This window comes from Canis lupus, chromosome 24 (assembly GCF_048164855.1).
Source record: "Canis lupus baileyi chromosome 24, mCanLup2.hap1, whole genome shotgun sequence".
Lineage (NCBI taxonomy): Eukaryota > Metazoa > Chordata > Mammalia > Carnivora > Canidae > Canis > Canis lupus.
The window spans coordinates 34803997-34820966 of NC_132861.1; the positions used below are offsets into that span (position 1 = coordinate 34803997).

At 33.7% G+C, this 16970-nt stretch overlaps 1 protein-coding gene across 1 annotated transcript; it reads right to left on the minus strand.

The window, feature by feature from the left end:
* Positions 1-716: 716 nt before the first annotated feature.
* ADAMDEC1 (ADAM like decysin 1) lies at positions 717-15948 on the minus strand. The gene is made up of 14 exons (XM_072796245.1): positions 15801-15948; positions 13732-13847; positions 12800-12876; positions 11973-12051; positions 10462-10538; positions 9323-9509; positions 9050-9112; positions 8271-8342; positions 7813-7982; positions 7373-7454; positions 6566-6696; positions 5681-5858; positions 2312-2397; positions 717-990 (listed from the first exon to the last, which is right to left on the minus strand). Exons 1-14 carry the CDS (start codon positions 15886-15888, stop codon positions 966-968), a joined length of 1431 nt encoding a protein of 476 aa, XP_072652346.1. The 5' UTR covers positions 15889-15948; the 3' UTR covers positions 717-965.
* Positions 15949-16970: the final 1022 nt, after the last annotated feature.

A 16970-nucleotide genomic window follows, 5' to 3' on the forward strand; every position in this document is an offset into this window, starting at 1 on the left:
TTAATTAATTATGTGAGACTTTAACACCTACCACAAACCTACGACGAAGCTCAAAAAAAATTTCATTTTTGAAAGTTACCACACACTAGAATCTCAAAAAGTTGTGGTTTTATTCATTGACATTATGGGGTATATTAAATCAACAGATGAATGGAGCAATCCTTGAATGTCAAGCTAAAATGTAAGCATGAAGACTTCTCAAAATTAACCCTCTAAGTGACAGTGAAAGGATTATACATGATAAGGTGAAAAATGTTTATGTTTAATTAATCTTGACATCATACAGACAACTACCACACTTCTAAGAGCAAGGTAAGTGGAATACTGAGGAGTAATACATGACACATGAATTCTGTTCTCCCTTCTGCCAAAGGCTTCACTCATCAAGGGGTCTTATTTTGTCATGGCTTAAGCCAGTAAAATGAGAGTGGGGTAAAAACATAAGTCACTTGTAATTTTACAGTTCTGACTTGAGCCAACACAATTCAGCAGCACGGCTGAGGGGTTTTGGTCAAAGACTAATTTCTTTTATTCTCCAAAGAGCAGAGTTAAGAACAACCTTCACCATCCTTAAAAATGCATTAAAGATTCAGCTTTAGAAAACAAACCATTTCAGTGAGTACGTTTACCTGTTGGCTGGACTGAAAAAAATATAGGAAGTATAATGCCAAGTGAAAAGCAAAATATATCTAAGACAATGGTGAAAATATACAAGATTCTTGGTATGTTTATTTTATTTTATTTTAAAGATTTTATTTATTTATTCATGAGAGACACACAGAGAGACAGAGACACAGGCAGAAGGAGAAGCAGGCTCCTTGCAGAGAGCCTGATGTGGGACTTGATCTCAGGACTCCAGGATCATGCCCTGGGCCAAAGGCAGGTGCTAAACCTCTGAGCCACACAGGGATCCCCAATTCTTGGTATGTTTAGATTTCTTGATTCTTGTCCTAGCAAGTAGCATCTCAATGAAGTAGATCTTTTGATTCACTGATTAAAAGAAAAAAAAATGGAAACAATGGTTACTACAAATCAGAAATATTATGTAACATTGATAATTAACATTTATAAAATTTATGTAATAGTAAGAACCCTACTGAATGATGACAGCACTACCTCCATTTTGTAGGTATTTAATTAGAAACACTAATTAAATAACTTGGTTTGAAGTCCTAAAGCTAGTTTTGGGCAGAATGAAGAAAAGAACTGAAGTTTCCTACATCCAAGTCCAACTTCCTTTCCATGGTACTAGATTGCCAATCATGCCCAGTAATGGGACATGTCTACTTATCATTCCAAGCCCTGAAGTGGTCAAATGGGTATCTTTTGAGATGCTAAGCTTTCATCTTTGTGACCAAATAAGAAGATGGGCATCATTTCCAGACTTCCCTACAGAGTGGATCACATCCGGGGTTTCAGCAGGCCATATCAAATGGGGCTTGCTGAAGGAATGAGTGTTGTTCCCAGTCTTAGGACCTGGATGGTCCTTTCTTAAGGAAGTGATAGTTGATGGTGTCTGAGTCGATTTTTCCCTTTATAATGTCTCTGCAGGTTCAATTCCAGAAAAGATTCATAGAATGGGGTTGAGGGTAAATATAATTTCCATATATTTTATCCTGAGTTTTCCCCATTTATGATTTTTTGTTGTTGTTCAGAGACTATTTTTCACTGAAACAAAGGCCATATTCTGTCAAGAGAAGTTGAGTTCCCTGGCCCAACTCATGTAAGATTCTATAAAACACAAAAATAATATGTGGATTATATCTTATTGAGACACTTTACAAGAAATAAAACCATCAAATCATATAGTATATGTTTGTAAATGTTATTGATCTTCTGACTACCTTGTAAATTATCAGTGGTTAATCAAGAATAAAACGTGCTCATCAATAGAGGGTTTTTTTTTTAATAGAGGGTTTTTTAATGGACTTTTCTTTCTCTCATCTTAGTTTGTATTAAACTCATTATGACCTAACAGAAATTTATAGTTTTTAGCATAGGTTTAAGTAATCTTAATCTCACAGATGACCATGTAGCCACTTTTCTCATTATTATATTAGTGTACACACAACCCTGGGTTATTTTTGTTCAGTATTGTGGCTTTTTTTTTCCTTTCTGAAATTGAGTTATTTTAAAGATGTGAAGTTAAAAAAATATAAAATAAATAACAAAGAATTTCAAAAATTAATAAATAAAAATGTTAACTAAATTGTGTTTTGTACATTGTAGAACTCAGTGGCATTCCTTTTTCAAATCTGAAATAAGTGTGAGACAACATTTGGGAACAAAGAAAAAGTAAAAAACGTCTTACATGATATGGTTCAGAGTTTCTTTTCTACAGTCAGCTTCAGATTTTAATTTGCAGGTCTTGGCCTCACAGCAAGGATTGGAACATTCCTTTTAAAGCACACACAGTGGGAAAGTGGGTTCAGCATTTTTTCTATAGACTAAGTGCATACAATTTTAGTACAAGATGGCAAAGAAATTTCATTTTTTAAATTAAATTACTCTACTATACAGATTCCAGAGGAAATGACCAAGGAAACGTAATAATAGAAAAAAAAAGTTAAGTACAATAAAAACTACTTCTTAAAAGGATAAAAATAGAATTACCCAAGAATTATCACAAATAAATTTGGCCTAGATGGTACTGCATGTAAATTAATTTAAAACTTAAAGGGAGAATATTTCTATACTATTCAAACTATTTGAAGCTAGGGAAAAAATTTAAAATTCTCAATTTATTTTACTAAGCCTGCATAATTCTGATAATGAGAGCTGGTAATGAATATACACACATAAGCACACACATACACTACACACATGTATGCATGCACATGCACACAAATACATGCACACACACATGTATACCTACGCACATGCATGCACATGCACACATAAACACACAAATACACATGCATACATAAATACACACAATTCTCATTTATGAATATAAATGCAAAAGCTTGAATAAAATATTAACAAAACAGCAGTTTATTAATATAATAAGTCTCCATTACAACTATGCAAGGTTTTTTTTCACCAAAAGTAGAAGGGTGTCTCCATGATACAGAATAAAGTAATATTATCTATCACATTAAGAGATCAAAGGTACAAAACAACTAATATTATTGTGATAATGGCAAAGACTAAAAAATAAAGAATATATAAAGAAAGAAAATCTGATAAATAGCAAAAAATATCTAATAAAATAAACAATAAGCCACAGATTATTTATAGTCTATATTTTTATGAAAATTCTGACAAATTCTATGAGAGAATGAAAAGATATGAAATTGTAATAATAATTGGAAAGTATAAATCACATTTTCATTCTTTATATGTAATAAAATATTTGACTGGGGAAAAATAGAGAATCAACTCTAAAAACAATGGATGTGTCACTAAGATGGCTTTTCAAGATAATAAGAAAATAACATCAAAAGGAGTAATAAAGTAGAACTTAATATAAAAAAGTAAACATTACGTATACTAATAGCAAAAAGAAAAATAGGAAAATCTTCAGAACAAGCTTCATCATATGCAAGAACTACGTGAAGAACTTTATATTTAACTTTCCTGAGAAACTCAAAGGCAACTAATCTTTTAAAACAATCATATTGTGAAAATGCCAGTGGCCCTCAGAGAAAAATATGAATTTCATGTATTTCAATCGAATCTCAATTTTATTTGTGGACAAATTGATAAAAAAAAAAATACCAAGAGCTATATGGGGGAATGAACACTGAAGAATGACTATGCAAATTACACCCTCCAAGATGAACACACTGCAGGTATAACATGCATTGCATGGTTACAGCCACTAAAATAGTGTGATGCTTGTGTGACATGTCTAGACAGATTGATGGAATGATTGTTTTTAGGACCTAGAAAAAGACCTAAATAGGTACAAAAAAAAATAGTAAAGTAGCATATGAAACCATGGAAAATTGGATTATTCACTAAGAGATACTATATAAAATTTATATACTACTTTTAAGGTAAGAAAACAGCTATTTAAAACTCGGCTGTTCATAAGCCTAACTATAGTTCTATTCCACTCCTTAAGAAGAAAATCAACACAAAATGGAAGCCCTACAGGAGCTGGCATATCTACTTAGAGCATATTAGATCTTACACATCACATGGACAGTGTTTCTCTCTCTCTTTCTTTCTCTCCTGTTCCTGTCAGTGTGTCCTGACCACACGCCATGTGTCTGCTGAAAATCAGAAGTACCTCGGAATGTGAACAACTTCAATTGTCTTCCACCCAAGAAGCCATATGGGAATTCGAGCAAGTAGGCATGAGATAACCTTACATCCAGCTTACTATAAAGTATCAACTCATTTTTAATATTTCATATTTCATTATAATTAAAAGAATATTTGTAATACTCTTTACAAATTATTAAGTGATATCATGAAATCCTCTAGTGTAATTCAACAGCTTAAAATGTGTAAGTAAATAACTGAAGCATAGAGAGATTATATGCCTTCCCCATTGTCATGGAGCTTCTTTTTTTTTTTTTTTTTTTTTTTTTTGTCATGGAGCTTCTTAAAGTAATGAATTAACCTTGGGCTGCCACAGGCTTCATTTGTTACTGGCTTTTGATCTTTGGAACTAGTTACTTAACTTTTCTGAGTCTCACTTATCTAAATTGGGATAACAAAACCTATTCAGTAGGTTTGTTGTGAGTAATAAAAGAGATATGGTATACATAAAAATTTATTTTTCAGATTGACACATTAAAAAACTCTTCAAATATAACTCATTTTTTTTTTCAGTCTTAAAAGAAGATTGCTAGAAACACAGAATGTTCTCTTAGAAACTTAATGCGGGATTGCTGGCAAATATTCTATCAGAGACATTCTTTAAAGCACACTGATACTTTGCAGAGGTCAGATTTTTATAAAGATTAACAGAATTATAATTATTGTACAGAATTGTAATTATCTTAGATGTTTTATATTAATAGCCCATTTTCTACAGGTTTATGTGATTTTTCTTTTACTCCTTCTCTGTGTCATTTACTGCCTGGTTTATACATTGGCTTGGTGAGGGAAGGCCTGGTCTCACTATGGAGAGAACTTCTAGATCTGTAATTGTTTTCGCTCAACAAACGATTAACTGTGACTTACTTGATTTAAGAATTTCTGACTAATATGTCTAGGAAAGATAAGTGACATGTGATAGTTAATGATTTACTTCTTTACATCAAACTTTATGCAATCATGTCATAAGTGCATCCTGGCTTTTGAAATGCCTTTCAGAATGTGTCTAAAATCAGTATTAAAAACACAAGTGCAGGGCACCTGGATGGCTCAGTCAGTTAAGCTTCCAACTCTTGGTTTCAGTTTAGGTCATGATCTCAGAGTTGTGAGATCGAGCCCCATGTAAAGCTCTGTGCTCAGTGTGGAGTCTGCTTGGGATTCTCTCCTTCTTTCCCTCTCCCACTGCCCCTTCCCTCTTATGCACTATAAACAAACAAACAAATAAATAGATAAATAAATAAAATCTTAAAAAAAAGAAAGAATCACAAGTGCAAGCCTATTTTTTACTATGATGCCAAGCTTGTCTTTAGAAAGAATTTCCAAAAGAATATTTCTTGATGAAGAAAACAGCATAATTCTCATGCTGCAATAATTCTAATGAGTTTTTAAACTGTGGATATTTTCATACCTTAGGAGAGCCACAATCACAATCTTCTCCTACTTCCAGAAGTTGGTTCCCACATACTGGTTTTGTTATTATATTTTTAGGAATTGGTGCTTGCAGCAGGCACTTTGGTTTTTGAGATAAAATGTATCTCTCAAAATGTGAACGGCAGGATGTACTGAAATCCTTCGGGAATTTTGAACTGTAACCAGAAGAAAAATCATGATATCTAGTGATAAATGAACATGAGAATCTGACTTGTCTAACTGTAGCACCTGGTTCAATGGAAATTCTAAATTCAGTATCTGGTTAGGACTGTACTACGTTACATGTGGAAGGAGAAAGAGCATTATTTGGAAAATTGTTTTCTTAGACACTGGGCTTGTAGAACTGGAAGAATTTAAATTCCTCTGTGGAGGCGATCACTCACAATATTATTATCACAATAATGTGATTTTTGTCATTTCCTGTTTGATTTATTTCACTTAGCATAATGCTCTCTAGATCCATCCTTGTTGACATGAAAGGCAAGATTTCATTCTTCTTTATGGCTGAGTAATATTCCACTGTGTGTGTGTATTTGTACGTGTAGCAGTTTCTCAATCTATTCATTTACTGATATGTTACTTTCATATTTTGGCTATTGTTAAAAATATGTTAAAGTTAAAATTATTTTAAGTTAAAATAACATGGTTACCATACTAATAATCTCTCACTTGGCATATTTGGAAATCTTAAATAATGAGCACTGATAAGCTGGTAAAACCTGTGCATCAAAAGATTATAGGGTGAATTAATGGAACTCAGCCACTGGTAAAAAAAAAAAAAATACTCATGCACATAGATTGCATCTGAATTCTTTAAGATTTAAGAAATACATATTTTTTCTCAAGAGTGACAAGGCCTCACCTCAGATACTGGTTCATCACACAACTCCCTGAGGGACACTTGGTATAATATGGAATATCAGGCATACCAAGGACATGACCCAACTCATGTGACATCAGTCCTACAAGAGCCACATTGTTCTTTTTCTTAGCCTGGAAAACAGAAATATCTATTACTTAACATATTTAGCTATTTCCTAGTTAATAAAATAGTTCAACAGATGAAAAATAATGAGTCATTAACCTCCTTTCTGTGTCATTGACTATTGTAAAATGTTGAATTAACATTTGAAATGGTTCACTCCAGTGAATCCAGCCATTGAATCAGTGCTCAGTAAATATTTTCTGAGCTAATAAGGAGCTCTTGGTAAACCATAAATAAATTAAGGTAATTACATTCTTCATTCAAACTACTGTACTAGGTATTCAAAGGCCTCCAAAACCTCTTGTCATAATGCTTGATATTGGTAGTGCTTGGCCATATGACACTAAAATGCACCTTCTCTGACCTCTCTGACCATTGATACTGAAGATAATTTAAAGTTGGCTCAGGCCACAGAGGGCATCTGAGTTTCCTTTCTGTTCTAATCTTCCTGTTCTTATTCCCTTACTCCAACTAAAGAATGAAGACTTCTGGGAGGGCCAAGGTAAGGAGATACTCTGTTTCATAATCCAAGGTATCTTCAGTGTAATGATTTACCAATAGATTCATGTCTATTTTTAGTTACTGGTTCAACAAATGTTCTTTGTGTTATCTCTGTATAATGCATCATTCTAGTCTTCATAGAAGACACAGAAACACAAGGAGCCTTACTATGAGTTTACAAACCTCAATAACAGCAACTGAAGATGGAGAACACAAGGAATTTGATGCTGCCATTCCTACACGTCGATTGTCAAAGCCAAGTCCACTGTGTGAAAATTACAGGCATATTGTCACAATCTGAGTTTTTGGAACCATTAGCTTTTGTCAGTTATATTTTAGACTTCCCATGTTGCTCCACCTTTTTTACACTCCCTAGGCCCCAGAAAAGCTTCTGCTATTTCATAGTGTTATATGATCACAGATAATCATTACATCCAGGAGCCCATTTTAGTAACCTGACATGGATCTCCACATTCTTACAGGTGGATTCCTAATGGTAGAACTTCAGGCTCTCTGATAACTGCTTGGAGAGATAAAACTGAACAGAAATCTCTGCCAAAAACCCTTTGGGGTAACTATCCACTCTGCCTACATACATCTGGCCCTGGCCAGCATGTGCTCACCTGAGTAGCTGTGCATGGTCATGTATCTTCATTTTTCTCAGGTTAGAACGATGCCAATTCAGAAAGTTGTTAAAGGTATCACCTATGTTGGATACCACGTTGATCTTATCACCATCAGACCAGATTTCCATACCTACCAATGCCACTTGAATGTCTAGGGTATTATAAATCTGTGGGAAGAGCATTTTTCTTCATGAAAATATTTGAGATTTCTTTATTGCCATAGATATTTTGTTGACTATAAGTGATAGATAGGTGTACTGCATTTTTAAAATAGAAAGTCTAGAAGTTGCTTTTGCTATAGTATGTGTGACTTTATTTTATATTGATCCTTGTGTGCTAAATTCCCCAAAGCTGCTGACATGAAACAGGACCCTCCCGACTCCTTATTTGGCAAAACCATAAGGAAGTCCCAAACTTCTATGTGGGAATACATGCTTCTTAGGCAAATATCTTACCACATTGAGTAGGTTCATCACATCAAACACAAAGCTTCTTATCGAAGTTAGATTCCCCTTGTATATGTTATACTATAAAATACAAAATGCAAACATGTTTTTTAAAAAAAACTTGATATGGTACAGATTTTAACATTTTAAGAAAAAATACACATTCCAACATAAGTAAAAGCATGTTCATTCATCCCTGACTTATATAACACTGTTTCAACAAAGTGTTTTTAAAGAAAATAATTTTTTGGTAGGAAAAAAATAGACATTCATATATATTTCACTTTTTCACTGAAAAGTGAAAGAAAAAGTTGAGGAAACCAAATTAACAATTTTAATATTTCTAACCAATTCAGTGTTATTAAAATTTGATTATAAAGCAATATTTGCTAATTTAGGATCACAGATTCTAGTATTTTATGGATATAAATATACTTTGTAAAATGTATATAGTTCTGTATCTACTTTATATTTTATATAATAGAGTGAGAATTTTTAATATATTTTAATAAAACATTCTTTTTTGTTTTTCATCATTGTGGTTGATTTCTTACAGCTATCTGGTATGAAGTATACTTCCAATATCTGAATATATTGGCAGCAGGTGGATGTTAAAGGGTCAGTGAATGAGTGAGAATTACTGCCAGCAAGGCAGGTAGAAAATACATGATGACCAGGTGGCCAGAGTCTGCATTTTCACCTAGGATAGCTTATTTCCTGTGTTCACTTGATAAGAAAACTTAAAGATTGACTTAACTGCCCAAGAATCATATACAATTCATACTCACAAAGGCATTATCCAGCACCAAAAAGAGATCAATATATTTCTCAGCCTGAAGAAAATCTTCTTGCTTTACAAAGAGTAAAATAACATGGTTAATATTTATCCTAAAAGATTGAAAAACTTGCAATGAGCTTTTTTTTCCCCAGAGGGAAATTAAATTTAAGAATAGATGAATTATAGGGTTTACCGATATCAGTAACTGTTGAACACAGCGGTATATCATATATCATTGCTGAGACAATAGTAAGAAATGATGACATAGGAAATCTACACTTACCTCTGGGCTATTGAGTGACCTAGAGGTTCGAATATGGCCTTGCTTCCTGCCAACATTTCTTACACCACAAGTGTGATTAGCCAGGTCTAGTTCCTCCTGGTTGTATGTGAGGATAGCATGTTCTTCTTGGTCTGTGCTTTTCAGAGGCTTTATCACATATCTTTGGTTATGATGTGTGAAGTATCCCCTGTGAGATACAGAGACTCATATTTCAAGATACTTTGCCACACAGAGTCACAGTACTGACAAGAACGGAGTATACCTCTTCCCAAATCCTAAGCTTTAATTAGTTTTCATTCATACGCCTTCCAGCTAACTTTTACTAACTTAAGTTATAATCAGTATTTGTCAATAGAAAAATGAAGAAAAAGAAAATTCTAAACAAGAATTGCTAAGCTGAAACTATCCCAAAGAATTTAGAATTTATGTCATAAGCTCCATAAATACCTGTCCATAGTTTGTTTATACACTTAGCAAATAGGAATATCATGGAGGATGAAGTAAACAAGTGTTTAGATGCTAAGAACTCCAGAGATAAAGAATCATGAGCAAATTATCCAGAGGATCAGGCTGGAGCTAGTAATAGCTTAGAGAATTCTTATTTTTAGCAGGAAAATCAGTTCAGAAATGTAAAGTGAATTCATATGATGGAGGATTACAAATGCAGACTAGATAGTCATTAAAAATTACATTGATGAAGGCATTTTATGATATGGGAAAGGCTTAAGATATGTGGTATGAATCATGTTAACAGAATAATTAGGTATATTTGTTTCATATTTCAACCACATAAAAGATAAACATCTCTATGCATAAAGGCTGAAAACATGACAAAATATTAGTGAAAATGACCAATCATAAGCACAATTTTGTGGTTGTTACTTTTTTATTTGTACTTTTTCTTACTTTCCAAATTTTCCCTAATTTGCAAGAATTATCTTTGTAAGCAGAAATATTCACATGTGCATATGAACACATACACTTATAAAATGATTGTAAGGGTGATACTTTATTCTTCATTTTAACAGCATTTTATCTATGTAGAATATTTTGCCAAGATTGTAAGACGACATCCAGGAAGACTCAATTCTGTATAATAGAATGGTGCTTAATGTTTAATAGTTTTGTAAGTGACTCACCTCAATCCATTACAAGTATTAATGCTGGCAACAGAATCGTTTTCATTTAGTATGTGTCCTTTATAGTAGCAATGTTCCTAAAGATGGAAAAAAATATTTTTTTGACTACAAGAATAAACATATCATGATTGTGGTGAAAGCTGTTATTTTGAATATGTAGGGAGGTTCTTCAAATAGCCGCAGTAGCCAAACCAGTTCCCAGAAACAAAAACAATGAGAACTTGAGAGATTTAATAATCTGTTCCACTATTGACTTTGGAAAATCCATCTTTGATGGCTGAGTTGTCTTTCTGGCACTCATTTCAAGAAAGAAAAGTCCCAGGAGTGCGAACTTACGTGGGCTCCTGATGAAAATGGGCGCTGCATCTGAGAAGTGGCCATCTCCCCTGGGATTGATAGAGGGCTCTCAGGTCTTAGCACCCACTTTTGAGAATTTGGCTTCCCTGTGCTGAGTCCCTAAGACACTGTGCATCACATATCAATAAAATGAGGTACCCATTTTTCTAGATTCCAGAGTTCTCAAGAAGTTACACTACCACTCCTGATATTAGCTGGTCCAACCTGTCATTTTAATTGGTGTGTTAGTGGAATCCCTTTACCAGCATTAAAACCACAGAAAATTTGTTTACAACTAGAGATTCAGACATGATTGGTGCTCCAAGTTAGCAAAGTAGGAGGTCACTTATGTAGAATGATCCAACAAAGTTTTTATTGTTCAAAATAAACTGACTTGTTTTAGGGTCAGAAATTCCATCCACATTTTTCTTGCCTTTGGAAGAAACCTTGTCATCATGAACATTTTCCTGTAAAGGACTTGGAAAAGGTACCAAATAGAGATATCATCAGCCATTCACACTTGAGCATGAATTAATTTAAATGTTACCAAAAATCCAGGTATCCAAGAAATGAAGTTTTTATGTGAGAAGGGAACAAAGAACCATTTTGTAACAGCAGTTTTGTCTTTTTATAGACATACATGTTTGGGGTTGCCCAGGGAGAGTGGCTCTGAGAAATTCACTTAGCTTGGTAATACACCATGATTGTCTTTTTGTATTCTCTTCCTTTCCTCCCTTGGCATTGATTTTCTATGTCTGACTCTAGGCCTTGGCATTATCTCTAGCATGTAGGTTTAATGAAATATAAAATTTAATTAATTAAATAATTGATATCCCATTTCTGATCTCAAGTATATGCGTATATTATTCACAAATAGTAAATAGCTAAATGATGTTTCAAGTAGGTATGGGGGAGAATATTTCTAACTTTTTGATAAGATGGTCTAGAGGAAAGCGGACTTGTAGTTGCTTCTACAAATGCGATACTTTGAAGCCTCCCACTATCATTAACCTTGTAAAAAAGCTGACTATGATTTTCTCATCTATTGTCTCATTGGTCATAGAAGAGCACCTTGCTCTCTAGTCCTTTATTTCTTTTTTGTCCTTGGACCCTATGCATCTTACAACATAAATGGCAGATCACAGAAAGAGTCTCAGAAAGCATTCAGAACTTACCATGTTCTGAGGGCTGGTAGTGATTTCCTCTCCCCTGGGTGAGTAATATGTTTCAGTGTAGTCTGGCCCCAGGAGATGTCTGCAAAGTTCAAAAAATTGCAAGATACACTTAGGGTGGTAATAGGGGCTAATGTTCCTGATATGATATTCAGCACTAAAAGAATGATTATGCCTACAGTGAGAAACAGCAGACATTTTGACCCGTTGATCCTTTTTCTAACATTGAAATGCTGCTACTGAAGCAAATCAAAGCATTAATTATATCCATTAGATTAAAGGGAAGAAATGCCCCCAGATACTTTTCAGCTGCAAATTCTCTGTCCTCAGATGGGTTATTTCGGAATTCTTTGTGCCAAAGGCCCAGCCTGTAGAGGGTCTCTGAAGGGTGCTGGGTCACAAATATGCATAAAAGACCATTATATTCAGGGAGAAGTTTACTAACAGATGTAAAGCTCGGTGGAGCCCAATCCCCAGAAATCTATCTCAAGGCTATGTGCCCTGAATGACTCTTACATATGTTCTTATCAAAGCAATGGGAAGCCACATCAACATTTTGAGTTCATATGGGTAGATTTTCAGTAAATTGGGAGAAGATTAGGAAGAAAAGCTTTTATCTGCGTTGTTCTCCTTGCTTTATATTTTGCATGAAATTTCCTTAGAAAGCCTCAATCTTCTTAGATAACATTAGCACAATATAATAATAATACCTAGAATTTAATATATTTCATGTCTTCTATCTCAAATCACAGTAAATAGGGTCTTAAGGTTTGTTTTTCATATTCTGTTAATATAATGTAGTGATCAGACTTTCAGGAAGTACAACTTACTTGCTTTTTTTCAGGTGAAGAACAACTTCTTTTCCATTTAATACAATCTGATACTGAAGTTCAGGTTCATATCTTTCCTACAAATATTTAATAATATACTGATATCAATTTATACTTCTGAGTCTATCTAAAATAATTATAATACAATGATAAATTTAGTATACAGGGAAGCAGAATTGCAAGTACCTCTACTATAAAATGGTTCTTATAGATTTCAAATATATAAAATAAAACATGAATTTTATATTAAGATGGATTTCCAAAAAGTACAATAATGCAGTAATAATACTCACAGATTAAACTAACTCTACTATGTAAGATAGGAACTTACTATTTGCCCCACTGTAAAGTATACTGTCCTGTGTATCCTAATGAATCATTCATGGTATAATAATAGTAAGGCATGTATTTTTATTACTTTAAAGCCAAGTAAAATATACCAAGGAAAACTAACTAGAAACACTAAGGATTAAGGTCAAAATTATAAATATTTGCAGTAATGTAACCAAAAGTTAATATCTTTAATAAATTTTGTAAATCTTGCCAATTAATGAGATAATGGTGAATTCTCCATTAAAGACAAAATGGCCAAGGAAAAGGCAATTCAGTGGGGCAGGAGGTGATGGTAGGGTTTGGTGAACTTGGCAAGAAACATTTCTTTCTAGAAATGATTGCCCTTCATGTGCTTCCCCCTATCCTCCAAACTTGAAGAAATGTCTAAGCAGCTTTATTCTTTCTGATAAAATGATATAGTTAACTCTCTTCCTACTGCTTAAATGTAAAAGCATCCTGAGAATTCTGCATTCTTTCCTAGACCAAGGGAGCTGTAGATATGGGCTTCAAAAGGAACTATTAGGCATCACCTCTATTAGTAAAAAGGCTCTTTGGTGGCTCTTTGATTGTGAAATCTCACCATCATTCACATTACTTACATCTTTGCCATTCTCTGTCTGGTGGTTTTGTATTTCCCTTTTGTATAAAATGTGTAGTTTTTTAGGTCGAACTACTTCATAGAGCTGTAATTCAGGTGTTTGCTTTATGGCTATTGCTAGAGAAAAAGAAATAATATTGATATAATACATTTAAAGGTTTTGGGTTTTGTTTTGTTTTGGGTTGGTTGGCTTTGTTGAGATGGCCTAAAAGACTCCATTCCCATCCAGAAAGTAAGCATTAAGAAAAGCAAGGTCTTCCTTCCTCCTTCTCCTTATCAGCTTTGATAACAAAGAATTTAATTTTGCTCTATCTACTTATTGTGGAAAGATATGGAGATGATGAAATAATTCTTCAGATGATCTCTCAGTACATCAGAGATTTTTAGAACCAGAATTCTTCCCTGTGGCCCAGTTCACTCTTCCAATGTAGTCCTCTTCAAAATTGTTGATTTTCCTCTCTGTGTTCTCAAAGATCTCTGTTTTTACTTTCTATGTCTTTTTCTCTTTGTGGTGCAAAGAGATTACCCCTGATTACCCCTTCCAAAAATCCAATATTTCATTAGCAGATAATACCTCATTTTGGGGACACCTGGGTGGCTCAGTGGTTGAAGGCTTGCCTTTGGCTCAGGTTGTGATCCTAGGGTCCTGGGATCGAGTTCCACATGGAGCCTGCATGGAGCCTGCTTCTCCCTCTGCCTATGTGTCTGCCTTTCTCTGTGTGTCTTTCATGAATAAATAAATAAAATCTTTAAAAAAATACCGCATTCTTAGGGAAGACACTACTTCTGTAATGATAAACTATTATGTTCTTTCTCTCATTAGCATTTGCTCTCAAGACTTCAGGTTTCATAGTAAGCAAAGTTTTTTTTATCCCCTGCTGGGGCAATTTCAAAGCATCAGATAGCAAGTAGGAAAATTAGATAGCAAGTAGGCTAAATGTGCTTCTTGATACACTTGGTATAATAGTACATAGACTGTTTTGTATTTTGCTTGCATCTAGTAGGAAAAGAACTGATATCAGAGCCAAAATATGTGGTCTTAAGTCCTAACTAAATGGTCTTATAAAAATTATTTTGCTTTCCTATCAGTTTACTTATCTAAAATGGGGATTCATGTAAAAATTAAATAACATGAAAAGTATAAAATTATGTAGCACCAGTCTAGGAAGATGGGAGGTGCACCTTATCTACTTTTTCTTTTAATTGTTCAATCACCCATCAAAGTCAGTCTTATTTTTAAATGCTCCCATTTTCAAAGATAAATGTCAATGCTTAGAGACAATTCCCCATTGAAAGACAGGGTGACCTTGGGAACACCAAGAAGTTTTACACCTGATTGAGGTGGGGAACCTAAAGGAAAATAATCAAGCAAAAATTTTCTCCTACTCAACCCCCAGAGTTTGGCTATGGTGCTATCCCAATAAGGACTCCTTACACAGGAAAATAGAAAGTCTATAAATATATTTCTAAAAGTTTTTTTTATTCAATGGAGAATAAGAATCCAATTAATGGAAAAAGTTAGGGGGTTGAGGTTAGAATAAATTTAATAGATCTTTATGAGTAACCGTTCAGTTGGTTAAGTTTTAATTTTGCTTAATATTGCTGTTAAGTCTAATTCAGTGCTAATTTTACTTAAAAGTCTTCCTTGTCATCCATCCTAGCACAGTTTTTGGTCAAATTCTATCTTGATAGATGATTTTCTCCTTATGGAGTAGAAAATATCAATGTTATTCAAGATAACATTGGAGATGGTGAGAAAATTCTTGATTTCTGGCCTGGAAGTTAATCCTCTGGTGTTATTTGGTTTGTGTGCATTTTAGAAAATACAATTATAGATCTAGTAGCATTATTGAATGAGAAATGAAATTTCAGGTACATCCTAACTAAATTATTATACCAATCACAACACCTTGACTATAAGCACGGAGTTTATGTAAATTGAGTAAATATACCAAAATGCCAACAGTAGTGAGCTTTGGGTCATACAAAAATGTTGCTTTCTCAAGAGTACTTTAAAAATGCATAAAATAATTTGACTTTTGTATAAGATGTCAGTATTGTAGTGCTTACCTTGAGTTTGAATGATGAGCCAGAGGACAGAAAGTAGGGTCAAAGACATGTTGCCTACTGCAGTTAGCTGAGAAGTGGCACAGAGCATGAAACTGGTCTTCCCAGCACTCTAGTTTTATCTTCCAGTACTTATCTTTACAAATTGAAAAAAAAAAATTCCACAAAAAAAAACCTCAAGCATTCTTTGTGAGATTAGAGAATGTTTCTTAATAGTATTGGGAAATTGCCAAGAAATTGCAGTGTCAAGATCATGAGAATGTTCCTCATTTAAGAGAGGTGTTTATGTCTGTGGTTACAGCTTGTTAAGGAATTTCTATCTGGACAGCTGCTTAGCCCTGGTGTTTCTATATTGGTGGGAAAGAATCAACTGAGACTGAGATGCTTATGTACATATTTGTATATTCACCAAACTGAACCATCACAATTGCTATTCAGTAACCTTATAGAGATTAATATAAAATTTTAAAAATATATTAGAAATCCATACATATTTTGAGAAATTGGCACAGAGAACACAGAATCTATAAAGCAAGTAGGTAAGATCTTACAATCTTACATGATGTAATCTCTTATCTTTAGTCTCCTTATATATAAAAACAGGTAATAACAATACTTAGCTTCTTTTTTTTTTAAGAAATTTTTTTTTTTTAGATTTTATTTTATTTAGTCATGAGAGACACAGATAGAGAGGCAGAGACAAGACAGAGGGAGAAGCAAGTTCCCTGTGGTAAGCCCGACGCAGGACTCGATTCCAGGACCTTGGGATCATGTTTTGAGCTGAAGGCAGATGCTCAACCACTGAGCCACCCAGGTGCCCAGACCTCAAGCTTCTTATAAAATTCATATAAGATAATACACACATGCATGCACACATACACATGTAAGATACAAAGAAATGCCCAATGTAAATTATTTTAACAGTATGTGCCTCAACCAAATTATCTTGTGTATGAAGTATATTTGAAGCATACTATGAGTTCTACTACAGAGAAATACAGCATTTTTCTGATTACCAAAATAATGCATTTTTATGGTCATAAATATCAAGAGAATATTGAAGAAAAAAGTTGATTACCCACTGGCCTATTAGAGGAAAGTACTTCCATTTACATTGTAGCATTTTTATACATTTTCTATGTATTAATAAAAAAAGAAATAAAAGAAAATTAA